The sequence below is a fragment of the Capsicum annuum genome, chromosome 1 (assembly GCF_002878395.1).
Source record: "Capsicum annuum cultivar UCD-10X-F1 chromosome 1, UCD10Xv1.1, whole genome shotgun sequence".
NCBI classification, from domain to species: domain Eukaryota; kingdom Viridiplantae; phylum Streptophyta; class Magnoliopsida; order Solanales; family Solanaceae; genus Capsicum; species Capsicum annuum.
The window spans coordinates 226392639-226412895 of record NC_061111.1 but is presented as its reverse complement, the minus strand read 5'-3'; the positions used below and the strand labels follow the sequence as shown (position 1 = coordinate 226412895).

Here is a 20257-nt window from a genome sequence, read left to right as displayed (position 1 = left end):
CTTGAGAGGGAGTGCTAGAATAGGAATAGGAACAAAATTTGTATATCGTGTCTTACATGGAAAAGGATTATATTGTACTGACTCTATATAGGTCTTATCGGAGGCAGCCTCTCTACGTCTTCTGGTGTAGAGGTATGGACTGCGTATATTTTATACTCCCCGGACCCCACTATGTGGGAATACATTGGGTTTGTTGTTGTTGTTTTATATAGGGCTTGGTGTAATGATATAGTTTACGCATCTTAATAATGTTTTTCTCAGCCTTTTCACATATTGGGAAGGAGGAACTTAAAACTAAGGAATGGGAATGTCCCCGGATTAGTGAACCACTCTAGAGTGCTTCAAAGTGTTTAAACCCAAATAAGTAAATACTGAATTAATTTCTTAAATAATTGGTCTAGGTTGCCCTATTCCGTTTCCAGCTCATTGTCATTTCTTAAGTCAAATATAGTCCAAAAAGATCAACTAATAGCTTGTTTGGCCAAGCTTCTATAATCAACTTATATTGAAAAGTGGTTATTTCAAAAGTGCTTTTCAAAAAAGCACTTTTTTGTAAGAAGCAATTTGAGTTTGACCATTAAATTTAAAAAGCACTTTTGTGCAGCAATTATAATGTGTGGCCAAACTTTTTAAAAGTGTTTTTAAGTGTATTTTCATAAGTGCTTTTCGAATAAGTGTTTTTAGGAAGAAGCTATTTTTTAGCTTATGAAAAACAACTAATGCTATTTCCTAGAGAACTTATTTTCTCTCAAAAGCTTGGCCAAACACCTCACTTTTTAAAAATAAGCATATTTTAGAAAAATAAGCACTTTTGAAAAAAAAAACTTGGCCAAACAGGTTATAAGTAGAGCCTATACTAAATTAGTAGTGTCATATAGGGAAAGTAATGAAATACCCAACAAGAATTGTGTGTATCTATCACATTCAGTACATAGTCACGTTCAAGGGTTCAGCTCATCCTAAAATCCTAAGCATAAAGACTACTCATGGAATTAAGAAATTCAAGCACCGGTAACATATACCCCATGAATGGCATTGAAGTAAGAGAGCATATTGCAAACTAAGGCAACTTCTTCAATCTTCACTCTCAACTACGATCTTCTTATACAAATCATCAAATTTTTATTTTGTAGAAAATACCATTTTTTCATGAACAACATCACTGCCCTTGCCAACTCGAACATTTTTATTCTTCATGCGACGCATAACCCTCCGCTCTAGTATCACTTCAAATTTATTCGGACTCATCTTCAAGTGTTTTGTCTTTTGATGCCCCTCGCTATTATTTGTCATGTCACACCTACATGGCAGCGACTTGAAGTTTTTATCTTCCTATTACATGGCCCCACACTGCTCTTCTAATGCAATGTGTTAGGGTTGCTGTGTACTTTGTGGAGTTTTGCCTACTTCTAATGGTGTTTCAATTTCTTTCACTGCGTCCCTTCAATACTATCGAAGGTAGCTAGCCGCTCTCGACTTTGCTATGCCTAAAATTGTTCTTCTTTAGCCGTCCTTCTATTGTAAGCTCCTTCCTCTATTAGAATTCCATATTCAGAAGAATTGGAAAGTTGAACACATATTTTCTCCCAGATCAGGAATCATAGGAAATAGAAAAAAGGCATCGTTTCCACCTCAAACTATACAAGAAAAGTCGAAGTTACACCTAAACTATACTAGTAACCTATTAAACACCTAAACTATAAAAAAGTGGAACATCTGACGTGGAAAAAAGATAATTAAATAAATTAAAAAAGGTGCATCTACATTAAAAATTAATGCAAAAAAAAAAAATAACAAAACTCCAACCCCCAAACCATTATCTTCTTCATCACCCCCCACCCCCAAACTCCAACCCCACCCCAACCAACATATCTTCTTCATCACCCCCACCCCCAAACTCCAACCCCACCGAATCAATGTCAATTTCACTAATTTCGAAATCTCGAAACAAAATTTGAATTACTAATTTCGAACTAAGCTTAAACGAGCTTGCTGAAATTCAAATTGAATTTGTTGTTTTCACTTCGCCGGTGTTACGGCGAACTCAAACGATGACGAATATCCCCATATCCACTAATCCCAAAGATGAAGCACCAAATTATCCCCACATAATCACCATTGAATCTTCCCTTTCCAACCCCAATAAGGGTGCTAGTACCACCATCACCACTACCCCTTCTTTCTCATCGTTCCCAACAAACACATCACCACAAAACTTAGAAATCCAATTCCAAATATCCAATCAAAAATCACAAAACTCAGATAGGTTTTCTCTAATTACTCAACAAATTGATCATAATTTCAAGCAAAACTAACAAAATTCAGTTACCCAACAATTTGATTACAATTTCATTCAAAAATCACAAAATCCAGATGAATTTTCTTTATTTGGTGATCCGGAGGTAAAATTGAGGAGAAAATGATAAAAATTGGTTGATGAAAGAGGGATTGACTTTGAAAACTTTCAGTTCCAAGTTGCAACACCCGATCGATCCCAAAGCTGTACACAAACTCTACTCTCCACCGCATACAAAAAAAGGTAACGAATAGAGAAGAAAGACGGGTGAGAAGCCTAGTATAGTACTAGTCCAAAGAAGAGAAGAAAGAGGAAAACAAATACAAGGGACATCAGTGAATAAAAATGGCAGTGAATGATGAAGAAGAAGAAAGAATAATAGCAGATGACAAAAATAAAAATAATAAGGGGATTTTGATATTTTTATTATTTTTTTCGTATTATGCTGACGTGGCAGCGCGTGTAAAACACCGCACCATATGCAAGTGGTATAATGCTTTACAAGGTGTAGAAAGTTCCACTTTTTTATAGTTTCGGTGTGTAATAGGTCACTAGTATAGTTTAGGTGTGGCTTCGATTTTTCTTGCATAGTTTGGGGTGGAAACGATGCCTCTTTCCCAGGAAATAGATAAATATGATTTTAAAAGAACCATAAAAATCCCACCTTTCAATTTTAAAAGCGTCCAGGCTTATTTTCTATTCTAATGTACAGTAACAACATACCCAGTAAAATCCCACAAGTGAGGTCTGTGGAGGGTAAAGGGCATGCAGGCCTTACCATAACCTCGGGGAGGTAGAGAGGCTCTTTTTCGAAAGACTCTCAGCTCAAGTGTAGCAAATCCATGTACAAAGAAGAGGAACAGTGAAGAAACTATAGCAACTAACAAGAGAACAGTGCAAAATCTACCAAAAAACAATAATCAACCACAAAATAGTGCAATAGTCGAAACACAATAAACAACAACTATGATAGATATCATAAGTAAGGATTAGCTCCATCTTAACATCTACGGCTAAACCCTAAGCTACCATACTACAACTAATGCACAACAATACTCCTACTCTACTCTAAGTTGTGTTGACTTTTCACTTTTGATGCTGCACTTGTGTGGGATTCTCCAAAAAAAAAAATACTAGCTTTGGCGAATCCGACACGCAACCGTTGACATTTTTAAAGAGTTCGAGCAACAGACTCTACCAGCCTTCTAATATAATACGCATCCTCCACATCCTTTTATCTAAGGTCATGCCCTCGATAACCAGAATATGTGTCATGTCCTATCTAATCACCTCTCCTCAATACTTAATCGGCCTACCTCTACTCATTGTACCCACTATATCCAACCTCTCGCACCTTACTACGGTGTCTGCATCTCGTCCCGCCACATGTCTAAACTATCTTAATCTCGTTTCTCATCTTGTCCACTATGGAGGCCACTCCCACCTTATTTAGAATAACCTCATTCCTGGTCCTATCACACCTAGTAAGCCCACAAGTCTACCTCATCATCCTTATATCTCAAACATGTATCTTCTGAACATGTGAGTTTTTGTTGGCCAACACTCCGTCTCATACAATGGCGGTCTACTACCACTATGTAAAACTTGCCTTTAAGTTTCGGTGGTATCTTTTTATCACACAAGACTCCGGAGGCAAGCCTCCATTTCATTCATGTCGCACCAATCCGATGTGTGACATCATCGTCAATGTCTATATTACCCTAGATAATAGTGCTAAGATACTTGGTACCGTCGCTCTTAGGGATAGTTTGTGTGCCCAGTCGCGCTTCCACACTTGCCTCATGCAACCTCTCACTGAATTTGCACCCTAGATGCTCAATTTTGGTCTGCTTAACTTAAATCCTTTTGCTTCCAGAGTTTGTCACCATGCCTTTAACCTATCATTCACTCCATTACGCCTCTCATCAATTAGTATTATGTCATTTGCAAATAACATACACCAAGGCACTTCATCTTGTATGCACTGCGTCAATACATCCATCACCACTAGTGCAAAGAGGAATGGATTAGGAGCTGATCCCTGGTGCAACCCCATTTCCACATGGAAATGCTCTGAGTCTCCTTTTATTATTCTAACCCGCATTTTAGCTCCATCATACATGTCTTTTATCGCCTTAATGTAAGCCATCGATACACCTCTAACCTCTAGGCATCTCCAAAGGACTTCTCTCGAAGCTTTGCGTAGGCCTTCTCAAGGTCAACAACAGCAACATACCTAGTGTATTTTAACAAAGTAGGGTCTGAAGAGGGTAAAGTGTACGTAGTCCATACCACTACCTCAGATAAAGTAGAGAGGTTGTTTCGGATGGCCCCCAACTTAGGATAAATAATAGTATACAAAGCAAAAAGCATAAAAACAAACAACAAAATGGGATAACATACCACTAGGTAATAAAAGAAACAAGACGCCCACAGAATGATACTATAAACTAAACAAAACGCCCACAGAATGAAACTATAAACTATCTATTCGAAAATCACAAACATCACGAACAAAAAAATACAAGACACATGCATAACACTATGAGTATAGGTACATCTACAAACAAAGCACTCCTCTCTACTAGTAAGGATGCATTCTTATCCACTAACCCTCTACCCTAATCCGCGTCCTCCACACCTTCCTATTAAAGTTCATGTCCTTCGTAAGCTGTAACCAGTGTTCTGGAATGTGAGCGCATCATCGCATTATGCGGTGATGCGATGCGAGGCTTTCCCGCTGCGAATAACAGATGCGAGGCTATTTAACAAATGCGGGCGCATAACCTCGTGATGTGAGATGCGAGTCGATGCACTCGCATCATGTTGATTTATTTGTAAGGCCATTTTAAATTAAAAATAAAAAAGTCGGGCCAATTTTAAAGTTAAAAAAGAGTCTGATCACTATTGCCTTCACTTCTGCGAAATTTTAGGGTTAGCTCTGAAGAGAGTCGTGACTGCACTGTTGCAACCTCTTTTCTTCTTCATTGATATTTTATGGTGATTTTTCTTTCTTCTTTCGTCTTTGTTTTGCTGCTCATTGCTGTGACTTCACTATTTTTCTTTTTTTACTTTTGTTGTTCACGGCTGCGATCAATTACTGTTTTGCTCTATTTTCTTTCTCTGTTTTTCTTTTTCTCTGTTTTCCATTTCTTCAATTCTGCTCCTCACTCTTTTTTTCCTTATGGTTTCGGCGAACAAACCTGTGATTTTGGCGTTTCACTTAAACTTTTGCTTATATATATCGTCTTTATTGTTGTTTATATAACTGTTGTGGTCTTTTCAGTTATGACTTACTGTGTAGATGCTACTTGGTATTTTTTCTTTTAAATTGCACTTTAGTTTAATGATGTGGTCGCATTGCTTCACTCATCGCATAATGCGTGATGCGGAGCCTTGTTTTTTTTTCCACATCATGCTTCCCTAAACACTGGTTGTAACTGTTCCATGTTATGTTTAATCACTTTCCTCCAATATTTCTTTGGCCTACCTCTACCTCGTCTAAAACCATCCATAGCCAGCCTCTCACACCTTTGTACTGGGACATCCTTGCATCTCTTCATCACATGCCTGAACCATCTCAACCTCATTTTCCGCATCCTGTATTCCACTGAAGCCATTCCCACCTTTCGAATAATCTCATTTCTAACCTATCCCTCCTAGTAAGTCCACACATTCATCTCAACATCCTCAACTTTTGGATGTGGGAGTTCTTAACTGGTTAACACTCTGCTTCATACAACATAGCCGGTCGGACTACCACTTTGTAGAACTCTCCTTTAAGCTTTGGAGGTACTTTTTTATCACACAAGACTCCCAAAGTGAGTCTCTATTTCAACCACTTTGCAACAATATGGTGCATGACTTCCTCATCAATCTCTCTATTCCCCAATCATAGATCCAAGATACTTGAAACTTTCTCTCTTCTGAATGGCCTGAGAATCCAGCTCTACTACCACTTCCACCTCATGCGTCAACTCACTAAATTTGCACTTCAAGTACTTCGTCTCCTCAAGGTCAATGAACGAATGTCTATTTCCGCTTCTTTTTTTCTCAGTATTTTTCCATCAGTCTAGTCTCCTCACCAGATGGATGGATGGCTTCCACAGTAGATCGCCTCGGCATTAATCCAAACTGGTTCACAGAAATGGACACACCCTTCCTCACCCTCATCTCCACCACTCGCTCCCTGACTTTCGTAGTGTGACTTAACAGCTTGATACCACTATTAATTGTTGCAATTTTGGATGGCGCCCTTGTTCTTGTGCAATGGGACCATTGCATTCCACCTCCATTCTCCAGACATCTTAGCCGTCTTAAAAATGACACTAAACAATCCAGTCGACCACTCCATACCTACCGTACTTGAGCTCTTTCGAAACTCCACTGAAATCTCATCAGGTCCGGTCACTCTTCCCTTTTCCCCTTCCCCTGCTCATTTTACTAATAGTGGACGTCACTTCCTCAACCCTAATGCATCTATAATATCCGAAATTCCTATCTCTCATAGAGTGCTCCCAATCCCTAGCACAATAGCTCTATTACCTACTCCGTTCAATAGTTTGTGAAAGTAGCTTGCCATTTTTTCTTGATGCACTTCACTTGATCCAGGTCTCGGGCATTCTTCTCCGTCATCTTTGCAAGCCCGTAAAGTTTTTCATCTCCGCCTTTGTCCCCTGGTCGTCTTAGCTTTTGTGACCGCTAACTTAGCCGTTGTCCTTGCCACCTTATAAATCTCCTTATCGTCTGCCTCTCTTCCTTGTCCCTGCATTACATCCATTTAGCATAGGGTGCCTTCTTAGCTTCCACTTTGCATTCAACTTCTCCAATCCACCACCAATCCCCTCGACAACCACCTACATTGCCCCTTGACACCCCAAGCACCTCTCTAGCTGTCTCTCTTATGCTTATAGCTGTCTTCTGCCACATACTAAAAATTCTTTTTTTATTTTCGGAGGTGTATTGCTTGGCATGTCCTGTTTCATATTAACCAGTAGATCTCTCAATTATCGAGAGTATGCATTGTTAAATATGATATCATTACTAGATAATTTAGATATGAGAATATCTCTATATTTATTAAATAGTGAAGATGTGGAAATATCTTCAAATCTCCCACATTAGGCACTTAGAATATTGTGTAATATTCTTATTAGTTTTCTTCCTTATTTACATTCTCTGTAACACTATTTAACCTCACTAGCTTGAGGGAATAATTAAGACAAATTCTCAAATTCTCTTCTCTTCTCTTCTCCCTTTAATTTCTCATGGTATCGGAGACCTCCTTTCTTTAAATTTTCTTCTATTTCTCAAAACAAATTCTGCAAAGCAGAATTGCAGAAATAGATTCTGCAAAGCTGAATCATAGAACAAAAAAAACTACAAAACAGAGTTGCAGAAACAGTAACAGAATCACAGAAATAAAAAAAAAACTCCGCCAGTTTTTTGTTAAAGCTGGTTTCTACATCTTTTTTGGTAAGTCATGATTCATGCCTCCATACGATAATGACCACCATAGATACACAACAAATGTGGCTCATAACGGAAACGATATTTTGCCTGCACCTGATTTTAGGGATGGATCATCTATATCTATCACTATAACTGCAGCAGACTATATTGACTACTTACAGTACAAAGCATCAAGGCAACAATCATCAACTTCATCAGCTGCTTGCACAATGCAACCTGGTAACTCCTTTGCTTATGTCACAGTCTTCATCTCAGGAGCAATGAATTCTTGATTCTGGTGCTTTGGACCATATTTCTGGTAACAAAAATACTTTCTTCTCTTACTACCCCCTTCCATTCTCTCTATACCATGACCTTGGCTAATGGATCAAAAACTATAGTAAAGGGATAGGTATAACTCACCCTTTGCCTTCCATATCTTTAAAATCAGTTCTTTTTGCACCTGAATGTCTGTATAATCTTATTTTCATTAGCAAATTAACCAAAAATCAGAAATGTGCTGTAACCTTCCTTGACTTTATTCTTCTGCAGGACCGAGACCGAAATATGGGACATAACTAGAAAAGGACATGGGTCATAGGGATTGTGCTTGCTATCCACCCCTCAACCACATGCTACTTTCACTTCAACCACTTCCTCTGAATTGCTCCATAATCAACTAGGTCATTCGAGTTTCATGAAACTACAAAATATGGTTCCCAAGTTATCTAGTCTATCTTTGTTAGAATGTGAATCGTGTCAACTTGAAAAACACACTCGTTCCTCTTTCCCAAAGCACGTCAATAATAGGGCCACCTATATGTTTGAAATTGTTCATTCTGATATATGGGGTCAAGTTGTGTCGGCTCTTCCTTAGGTTTTCATTATTTTGCGACTTTGGGCGTGGTTATTCTTAATATAAAATGGGTCTGAGTTATTCTCCATCTTTCAGAAATTGTGTGCTGAAATTCGCAATCAATTTGGTATTGCCATTAAGAAGTTAATCAATGTCCCGAGAGAGATTATGCAATTATGCCACCCCCAGCTTGACCTCCTTTTCTTAAGGTCTATTCTCGATGACCCTAGCCTCCTCTCGAGCCTTCTAATCCATTTAGTATTTCCAACTCTGATACAGGTACATAAAACATTCTTGGTGACTCATTACCTGCTCTAACAATGTCTCCTGCTCCAGTCGAGCACTCATTAAGTGATCTTCCCATTACTCTTCGCAAAGGTACTAGAACTACTACCAATCAAGCTCCTATTTATACTTATTTAAAGTATCGGTTGTCACCTTCATATTATGCCTTAATTACTAGCTTATCCACTGTCAAAGTTCCCCTAAGACTGTGGCAGAAGCATTGATTCATCCGGGTTGTCTTCAAGCTATGATTGAAGAAATGACTGCTTTGCATGATAATGGTATTTGGGAGCTTGTTCCTTTATCGAAAGGCAAAACCATGGTTGGTTGTCGTTGGGTATTCACAGTTAAAGTAGGTTCAGATGGAGCTATTGATCGTATCAAAGCTAGACTGGTTGCTAAGGGATATCGTTAGATTTATGGCATTGACTATGGAGATACTTTTTCACCGGTTGCCAAGATGGCGTTAGTTCGTCTTCTCATACCTATGGCAGCAATGAAACATTGACCCCTTTTCCAGTTAGACATAACGAGAACTTGCTAAAGAGGTTTATATGGAGCAACCACCAAGATTTGTTGCTAAGGCGGAGTCTGGACTAGTATGTAGACTTTGTCGATCTCTTTATGGTCTCGAGCAATCTCCTAAAGCATGGTTTGGTTGTTTTCGAGTTGTTGTCCAAGAGTTTGGAATGATTCGAACAGAAGTTGATCACTTTGTTTTTTATAGGCATTCATCTCATGGCAAACGTATCTTTTTAATTGTCTATGTTGTTGATATTGTTATCACAGGTGATGATTATGAAGGTGTTTCTCAACTCAAACAACACCTCTCAAGTCACTTTCAGACTAAGGATTTGCGTAAGCTGAAATACTTTCTAGGCATTGAAGTGGCACAGTCTGGTGATGGTATTGCTATTACGCAAAGAAAATATTCCTTAGACATTTTAGAAGACGCATTGCAAACATGTGGACACTCCGATAGATCCAAATAGTAAACCTATTCCAGGACAGGGGGAGCCTCTAAAGGATCCTAGTAGATATCGGAGACTTGTTGGCAAACTCAACTACCTTACGATCACACGACCAAACATCTCATTTGCTATTAGTGTAGTTAGCCAGTTTTTGCAATCACCTTGTGATAGTCACAGTCACTGGAATGCGGTGATTCACATTTTGTGACATATCAAAAGCTCTACCGGACAAGGTTTATTGTATGAAGACAAGGGACACACCGACATTGTTGGGATTCTGATGATGCAGATGGGACTGGGTCTCCTTCTGATAGTCGGTCCACTTCAGGTTATTGTGTTCTAATGGGGGGTAATCTAATATGCTGGAAAAGTTAAAAAGCAAGATGTTGTGGCTAGATTAAGTGTAGAGACGAAGTATTGATCTATGACATTGGCTACGTGTGAGCTTATAAGGTTGAGACAACTTCTCCAGGAATTGAGGAATTAAAGAGGGGGAGGAGTTGAACTGATGAAATTGATTTGTGATAACCAAGCTGCACTGCACATCGCTTCTAATGCCGTATTTCATGAAAGAACGAAGCACATTGAGATAGATTGTCACTTTATTTGAGAGAAGATTGAGTTGGGATATATCTTCACAAGTTTTGTCAACTCGAAAGATCAGTTGGCGGATATTTTCACAAAATCACTCCGAAGATCCAGCGTTGACTATATTTGTGGCACGCTAGGAGCATATGACTTGTACAATCTAGCTTGAGAGGGAGTGTTAAATATGATATCATTACTAGATAATTTAGATATGAGTATTTCTATATTTAAATAGTGTAGATTTGGGAATGTACTCAAATCCCCACAATTAGGCACTTAGAATATTGTGTAATATTCTTATTAGTTTTCTTCCTTATTTACATTCTCTGTAACACTTTTTAATCCCACTAGCTTGAGGGAATAATCAAGGCACAAATTTTCAGATTCTCTTCTCTTCTCTCTCTAATTTCTCATGCATAAAGGGTTCTAAGTTGTTGAACTGTTGTTAAGCACAAATTATGCAGTTATTAAATGCTGGTTGTTCAAAGCAAGAGAATTGGTGCAGTTTTATGTTAAGATGTTTTTGATTTCTTCTATATATTTAGTTTAAGATCTTTCAACATTGGAGAAGTGTTGGGTGTTTCGAGAAGTCGGGCAGGTCGCTTAAGGGGGGACTGGTGGAATGAAGAAGTGAAGAAGACAGTGGAGATTAAGAAGGGGAATGATGAAGAGAAACGGGTGAATAGGGAGGCTTACAAGGTAGCTAAGAGGAAGGCTAAGTTAGCAGTTACGGCTGCTAAATCAGCAGCGTTCGAGAGCTTGTATGCGGGGTTAGAGGAGAAAGGAGGAGAAAAAAGGTTGTTTAGGCTTGCAAAGGCTAGGGAGCGGAAGGGGCGTGACCTTGATCAAGTGAAGTGCATTAAGGGGGAGGATGGTAGTGTTCTAGGAGAGGATATTCACATTAAGAAGAGATGACATGAGTACTTTCATAGACTTTTGAAGGAGGAGGGAGACAGATTCTTTGAGTTAGGGGAGCTGGAGCACTCAGAGGAGATGGATATGTTGATTCCTCTATATAAAAACAAGGGTGACATTCAGAGTTGCAACAACTATAGGAGTATTAAGCTATTGAGTCACACTATGAAGATTTAGGAGAGAGTGGTTGAGTGGAGATTGAGGAGGGTCGTGTCTGTTGTTGAGTGGAGATTGAGGAGGGTCGTGTCTGTTTCAAGAATCAGTTTGAATTTATGTCTGGTCGCTCGACAACGGAGGCAATCCACATAGTGTGGAGATTGGTGGAGCAGTATAGAGAAAGGAAGAGGGACTTACACTTGGTGTTCATCGACCTGGAAAAGGCGTATGATAAAGTCCCGAGGGAGGTTCTTTGGAGGTGCTTGAGGTGAGAGTACTTACACTTGGTGTTCATCGACTTGAAAAAGGCGTATGATAAAGTCCCGAGAGAGGTTCTTTGGAGGTGCTTGAGGTGAGAGGGGTCTCGGTGGCGTACATCAGAGCTATTAAGGACATGTATGATGGAGGGAAGACCAGGGTGAGGACGGCGGGGGAGACTCATAGCATTTTTCGGTCGAGACAGGGTTGCATCAGGGATTGATTCTTAGTCCGTTCCTATTTGCGTTGGTGATGGACGTGTTTACGCGGAGTATTCAAGGCGAGGTGCCTTGGTGTATGCTATTTGCTGATGATGTAGTACTGATTGATGAGACGTGGAGGGGCGTGAATGACAAATTGGAGGTTTGGAGGCAAACTGTTGAATCTAAGGGGTTCAGGTTGAGTAGGTCCAAGACAGAGACAGAGTATTTGGAATGCAAGTTTAGCGATTCGAGGCAGGAGGACGATGTGGTGGTGAGGTTGGACTCCAGGATGTTTGTAAGAGGGATAATTTTAAGTATCTTGGGTCTATGATCCAGGGGAATGGTGACATTGATGAGGATGCCACTAATCGTATTGGAGCACGTTGGATGAAGTGGAGGCTCCTCGGGAGTGTTGTGTGATAATAAGGTACCCCTTAAGCTTAAAGGCAAATTGTATAGAGTGGCTGTTCGTCCGGCCATGCTGTATGGAGCGGAGTGTTGGCCAGTCAAGCACTCCCACATCCAAAAGTTGAGGGTGGCGGAAATGAGGATGTTGCGTTGGATATGTGGGCTTACTAGAGGGGACGGGGTTAGGAATGAGATTATCCGAGAGAAGATGGGAGTGGTTTCGGTGGAGGACAAGATGCGGGAAGGAAGACTGAGATGGTTCGGGCATGTGATGAGGAGGGACGCAGGTGCCCTAGTTCGTAGGTGTGAGCTAGCGTTGGATGGCTTCAGGAGGAGTAGAGGTAGGTCGAAGAAATACTGGAGGGAGGTGATCAGACATGACTTGGAGCAGCTGCAGCTTACTGAGGATATGGCCCTAGATAGGAAGGTGTAGAGGTTGCGGATAAGGGTAGAAGGCTAGCGGGCTAGTACTATTAGGACTGTGCGCATAGGTGCCTATGGTTTGTGAGTGTTTGTTACTTCTACGCGGCAGTCCCATTCATAATTTCTCCGTTCCTTTTTTTCTTATTGCGTGTTGCATTATATCTAGTATTGCGTATTTCTCTGATTTATGTTTTATTATTCCTTACGCCTTATCTTTGTTATTTCTGTGTCTGTTATTTCTATTTCTGTTATGTCATCCACCCCATGCCTACTATTTTGTATCTTGAGCCGAGGGTCTATTGGAAACAGCCTCTATACTTCTTCGGAGGTAGCGGTATGGACTGCGTACATCTTACCCCCCAGACCCCACTTTGTGGGAATACAATGGGTCCGTTGTTGTTGTTGTATCTTTCAACATTCTTTCGAATTTTTTCATTATCAAGAATCTTAATATTAGGTTATATTCCGTATTTATTAATAACTGTTGTTTCAATATAGTCGCCTAAACTCCAATAAGGATCCCTCTTTTTATTTTTTTACATCCAAATCAAAACAAGTTTTCCATTTCTATTGTTTTCCTGTATCTAAATAGCTTCAGTCTACCCGAAAAGGACCTTACAATCTTGTTGTAATTGTACTTTTCTCTTCTCATCTCCAAAAATGGCAACACCATATCTTCAGGTGACTGTATTGACTACTCTTCTGGCTCTTTTTCAAGCAAAACATAATCCTAAGTTTTTCTCTTCTTCTCGACTATATGAGGTTCAGGCATTGAGTCTCTCTTCTGAATTAAACTTCCACTTATCAGTGTCTGGTATTAAGTCTCTCTGGTGAACATTGAATTTCTGGCACTGCTCCAATGTGGTTGTGAAGTTCGTGTATTAAGTTGTTTCATTGATTATTGAATTTCCTGTCATGTTTAGGCAACTTTCTTGGTTATTCTTTAGCTGCCAATTTAAACCATGTTATAGATTTGCGTCATTTTACCTATTGTGGATTAAGTTTTCGACAATAACTTTTTCCCGCATACTTGACTTTCCAGTTTCAGTTTACAAGCGCAAGTACAGTTATATGTTAGTTGTTCTAGCCACATCCAATGTGTAGCTCTATAGTAGATAATTTTCTTCTTCACATAATTAGGAATTCCCACCATTTGTGTAATTTTCCTTGTTTCTAGTGTCGTAAACTCCTTTTTAGGGAGAGTTGTATTTTGTTACAATCAAATCAAGATCATTCTAGTTTATTTTCCTATATTTTCATTGCTGGATGACCCTTGTGTATTAAACACTTAAGTCAGTGAGTTACATCTATAACAGCATATATGATGAGTAGTCCTCATAATGAGTTCAGTAGAATATTTTCTAGGATTCTAGCAAGAATAAGACAGGATAATCCAACATGCGGATGGACATTGACATTGTGTATCAGAATCTTTAATTAGCTTGTGTAGAATGAAAAATTGGATTAGACCATTTCTCCAAATTAGCTGTAGAAAAGGATCAAAGCTATAAAGATCTTCAAACCTGAGGTTGCGGCATTGTATCTTGTCACTTCCTTATTTCCAGTTAGTGTTGTCACTCATATTTTTCATAATATTGTTAAATGGCCCTTCTGCAATTATGTGGAAAGCTGTTGCAAGTTTTTAATAAGCCCAGGAGTTCTTCACCTCGTATTTGTATTCTTGTTGATAATTCACTCTCTCGGATTTGGACTCCTAACATATTCCATTACATGGATAATTTCTGAGATTCTTCATTATGCTTTCAATACTTACTTTTTTGACAACCTTGGTGTCCGCGTCAGCTACTTTTATATATCTCAACTCCTCCATTTCTCAGCTTATGGTGATTTTTTTTTTTTTTTGTTCGATTTCAAACAAATATGGTATACCAGTTATGAATGTTTTCTCATGCTGGACTGAGAGGCATGAATATTAAATACAGATGAAAGTCTCAGTTACGTGGATCTTTGTAATGGATGATTGATCTAATTTTTATTGAATGGTTCAGTCAGGATAGCAGACTCCCTGCTGAATTTGAGATCACAGATTTTTGCCATCCATGTGGGTCAAAAGAAGGAAACTGTCTGGCCGTTCAAGTGATGAGATGGAGTGATGGTTCCTATCTTGAAGATCAGGATCATTGGTGGTTATCAGGGATACACCGCGATGTGCTTCTTCTAGCAAAGCCTAAGGTGTGAACTTTTCCTTTCAAATGAGTTCCGTATTTCCTTTTTCTCTGGAACTATATTTGGAATCTGGCGATGAAAAGAACACTACCTCGCAAGGTATTTCATTGTCTATCCACTTTTTTACTCAATATTAACAATAGAAGTACAGAAAAAACTATTGTACCCCCTTTTGCTAAAGATTTACCTCCCATCCCCTGCCTCTAACTACTCTTTCCTTATCTTACTTGCCTTCTGTATGATCACTTTCTCTGTGTTCACCAGTGTTACTTTGAGTGCACCTTAACAACTCAAGGGGCAGGGGGAGGGAGGTTGAACTGGTTCATACCTAATTCTCTCTCCTATTAAAATTTTCCCAACACTACTATAAAACCTAGTTGTTATGAGTATTTAGTTTGATAACTAATAACAGTAAAGTGCGAAATAGCAAGAAAGATTTAACGTGGTAAAACACCTAGCTAAAAGGTGCAAAAACCACTTCCTGCCCTATTAGGATTTAACTCCAAACACCACTAACAAATTGATCTAGAAAATCCAATCACAAAACCTTGCAATCTAAGACTTAACTCTTAGAGTTGACATCAATGGTCACCCAATTGCTATGCTCCCCTCAAATCACCGTGACTTGAAACAACAACAAAACGTTTCTTCGCAACAAACAAACAACGACCTATCAAAGTTTTTAAATTAGAATTCAAAATTCTAATACAATTGAACTAGGATCGGACTCGACGTATAGAAACATTAAGGAACGGAATCTTCTGCCTGGCTCTTCACTCTTAGATGATCAGTCTCCATACTTTCAAGAATACTCTGTTGTTGTACCTCTCAATTTGTGTAACTGAATGATTTCTTGCACGGTAATAAGCATTAAGGACCTGGTTGTGATGGAAGGATTTTGTTAATGTCCAAAGTTTATTACATGAACAATTATGGAGATATACACATTTTCCCATATATATTTTCCTAACTAATCTCGACACAATGACTCAACACAGGCTCAGCTTGCAACACATAAGCATTAAGGACCTGGTTCTTAGCACAATTCCTTCACAAAGTACATCGGGTTTGTTAATCATCAAAAGATATCAATACTCAACAATCAACTTCCCTTTTCCCTCTTTCTTTTTCTTCTCCATCAAGGAGAAGGGGATAAGGCGTTGTGTAAAGACTGTAAAGTCATCCCGAGTGAGAATCTTTCGACTCAACATAGGCTCTTGGTTATGGATTTGGGTATAAAGAAGAATAGAAAGCGGAGGAGTAAGGAGAGTAGACCGAGAATTAAGTGGGGCGGCTTGACGCCAGTGAATGCGTGGGAGATAGGGGAGAGGTTGGCGGGAATGGGGGTGTGGGAGTGTAGGGGGGACGTGGATAGTATGTGGGACAGGGCGGAAACGTGCATCAGGGAGAATGCAAGGGAGGTGTTGGGTGTTTCTAGGGGCCGGGCCGGACATCATCGGGGGGATTGGTGGTGGAATGAAGAGGTGGGGAAGAAAGTGCAGACCAAGAAAGAGGCGTATGCTAAGTTGGTGGAAAGTAAGGACGAAGAAGAGAAGCGGGTAAACAGGAAAGAGTACAAGCTAGCGAGGAAGGAGGCGAAGTCAGCGGTCACGGCAGCTAAGACGGCCGCTTTTGAGAGCTTGTATGCAGGGTTACAGGGGAAAGGAGGGGAGAAAAAGTTGTTTCGACTCGCTAAGGCTAGGGAGAGGAAGGGTCGTGACCTCGATCAGGTGAGGTGCATTAAGGGGGAGGACGGTAGAGTGTTGGTGGAGGACGGTCACATAAAGAAGAGATGGCAGTCGTACTTTCATACGCTCTTGAATGACGAGGGGGACAGAGCTATTGTGTTAGGGGAACTGGAGCACTCAGGGGAGTGTCGGGATTTTAGCTATTGTAGACATTTTAAGGTAGACGAGGTTAGACAGGCAGTCCGCAGGATGCGAAGGGGTAGGGCGACGGGGCCGGATGAGATACCGGTGGAATTTTGGAAGTTCGTTGGAGAGGCTGGTGTAAGGTGGTTGACTGCATTGTTCAATGAAATTTTCAGGACGGCAAAGATGCCCGAGGCGTGGAGGTGGAGTACCATGATCCCCCTCTATAAGAATAAGGGGGACATTCAGTGTTGCAATAACTATAGGGGGATTAAGTTACTGAGTCACTCTATGAAGATATGGGAGGGAGTGGTCGAGGTGAGGCTGAGACGGATAGTGTCTATTTCGGAAAACCAGTTCGGATTTATGCCCGGCCGCTCGACGACGGAGGCAATCCACCTGGTACGGAGGTTGGTGGAGCAGTATAGGGAGAGGAAGAAGGATCTGCACATGGTGTTCATCGACCTGGAAAAGGCGTACGACAAAGTCCCCAGGGAAGTGCTTTGGAGATGCTTGGAGGTGAGTGGAGTACCGCAGGCATATATACGAGTAATTAAGGATATGTATGAGGGAGCGAAAACCCAGGTGAGGACGGCGGGAGGAGACTCAGAGCATTTCACTGTCCTGACAGGATTGCATCAGGGATCTACTCTTAGTCCCTTTTTGTTTGCGTTAGTAATGGATGTGTTGACGCGGCGTATCCAAGGGGAGGTGCCGTGGTGTATGCTTTTTGCAGACGATGTAGTCCTGATAGATGAGACTCGACGGGGTGTGAATGACAAATTAGAGTTGTGGAGGCAAACTCTGGAGTCTAAAGGGTTCAGGGTGAGCAGAACCAAGACAGAGTATGTGGAATGTAAGTTTAATGACGTGAGGCGGGAGAATGAGGTAGTAGTGAGGCTAGAATCACAGGAGGTAGGGAAGAGGGATAAGTTCAAGTATCTCGGGTCCGTGATCCAGAGTAACGGTGAGATTGACGAGGATGTCTCGCACCGTATTGGGGTGGGATGGATGAAGTGGAAACTCGCATCGGGGGTGCTGTGTGATAAGAAGGTGCCGCCCAAGCTTAAAGGCAAATTCTATAGGGTGGTAGTCCGTCCGGCCTTGCTGTATGGAGCGGAGTGTTGGCCAGTTAAGAACTCCCACATCCAAAAAATGAAGGTGGCAGAAATGCGGATGTTGCGCTGGATGTGTGGACTGACCCGAGGGGATAGATTTCGGAATGAGACTATCCGGGAGAAGGTTGGTGTGACTTCAGTGGAGTGTAAGATGCGGGAAGCACGATTGAGATGGTTCGGACACGTGAAGAGGAGGGGCATGGATGCCCCGGTCCGTAGGTGTGAGAGGCTAGCGTTGGATGGTTTTAGACGGGGTAGAGGTAGACCGAAGAAGTACTGGGGTGAGGTGATTAGGCGGGACATGGAACAGTTACAGCTCACCGAGGACATGACCCTAGATAGGAAGGGCTGGAAGATGCGAATTACGGCAGAGGATTAGGGCCAGTTCGGGTCGCTAGTGTAGGGAATTACTTGGTGGGGGTGTATTCCTGTTATGATTCTGTATTCAGTGTTTCGTGTTCCGTGTTCCGTGTTCCGTGTTCCATGTTTATTACGAATCTGTGTGCTTTCCTCTGCTTTATTATTCCTGCATTCCTGCTTTACTCTGTTTTATATTCCCTATGGGTGCCGTATCTATGTTATGTCATCTGCTGCTGTGCTGTACTATGTGTTTGTGTGATATCTCGTGACTTGAGCCGGGGGTCTTTCGGAAACAGCCTTTCTACTTCATCAGAGGTAGAGGTATGGACTGCGTACATCTTACCCCCCCCCAGACCCTACTAAGTGGGAATACACTGGGTTTGTTGTTGTTGTTGTTGTTGCAAGGAGAAGGGAAAAAGTTCTCCTTATAAAAATAGGCAAAACGCTAATGCTAATAAAGTTCCTGAAAAAGCAGTTGTTTCAGTTCAGATTATCTAGTATCTTAACTTTTTAGAACGTCACTTCTTATTTATACCCCCAAAAAGGTACTTCCATCGTTTCAATTTATTTGGAGAAGTTTGAATAAGCATGGAGTTTAAGAAAGAACAGCAAAACTTCTTGAATTTGTGGTACTTAAACATTACATAAACATTTGTGGCTATTAAAGCTTCTCATTAAGAGTAAAATGAAAAGTGTAAGTTAAATTGTTTCCAAATCTAAGAAGTTACCAGTCTTGTGAACAAATTTTAAAAAAAAATATATATTTTAAAACCTCCACTGGAACGGAGGGACTTGCAGTAGAAATAACAAGAGTAGAACTTTGTAGAAATGACTGTTTGTCAGACATCTAAACAATGAATGACGAAATGAATTTGAACAAATGTAAGCAGGTCAGTGATCTGATGTTAGTCTTGGTAGTGGAATTTGGATCACATTTGAAACCATCTCATCCAATGCGGTGGACACCAATAATCGAGATATGAGTCCTTTGATCTAGACCACGTAATTAGCACCTTTTAAAGGAAGGTAAAATAAGTGGTTATCAATAAATTTCAAAACTTCTCCATTACCCTACACGCCACCCTTTCCTCTGAGAATCTTATTGTATTCAAAATCTCTCCCTTACACCTAGGGGATATCCGACTCTGCCATGAAGATAGCCATCTCCTCCCAGAAGCTCGCCTTAGATCCCTCCAATATCGGCCTATACAGTCCTCCAATACCCCTTATAACTCCATTCCCTTGATTTTTATTTCCAGCCGCAATCTTTAACTTTCTTTTTCTTACTTCCACTACCTCCACCATCCTCGTTAAAACTTTTCCTAGCTTATTAAGGGTAATATCTGGTTACCCGCTAATGATTAGGGGACGAGTTGGTTTATTTTTAAACTCAAACCGTTAGATCAAATTAAGTAGTTAACATGATTTCCTTATTGTTTAAAAAGTTACTGGTTTCAGAAAAAAGATTTCCTTATTGTTTAACTATCAACTGATTACTTCTTTCGGGTTCAATTCATGTCATTAGGGATTGTTCCAATTGAAAGCTCATTAATGAAAATTTATAAAGCAGAAGGTTATTAAACAAATAGCCAATAACCAAGATCAATCAGACGAGAACACGTATATTAATTAATAACCAATAGATCCATCAAACTCTAGATAGGGAATTTAGTCGCAACCTTTTTCAAAAGAACACATCAAGTCCAAAATATTCCATACTATGCATACAGGAAGAATTCAAGAGAAAATATGTAGAAAAACTCGACTTGGATCTTGATCTGTCACCTAGTGTATAAATTTTCTCTCTTCAAACCTTGATTTCCTTGCCAAAAGCTAGCCAAATCTGCATAAGATTGCATATTTATACGATTGGGGTTGGTCATATGAATTTTCCAACATTACCTTTAATAA

General features: G+C 40.2%; 1 protein-coding gene across 4 annotated transcripts in view; it reads left to right on the top strand.

The window, feature by feature from the left end:
- The window catches only part of LOC107847409 (beta-galactosidase), a 60275-nt gene that overhangs the window by 24754 nt on the left and 15264 nt on the right, over positions 1–20257 (top strand). For all 4 annotated transcript variants that reach the window (XM_016691627.2, XM_047409225.1, XM_016691635.2 and 1 more), the window contains one exon: positions 14820–15003. In XM_016691627.2, the coding sequence (XP_016547113.2) occupies positions 14820–15003 (184 nt within the window). The remainder of the gene's footprint in view (positions 1–14819; positions 15004–20257) is intronic.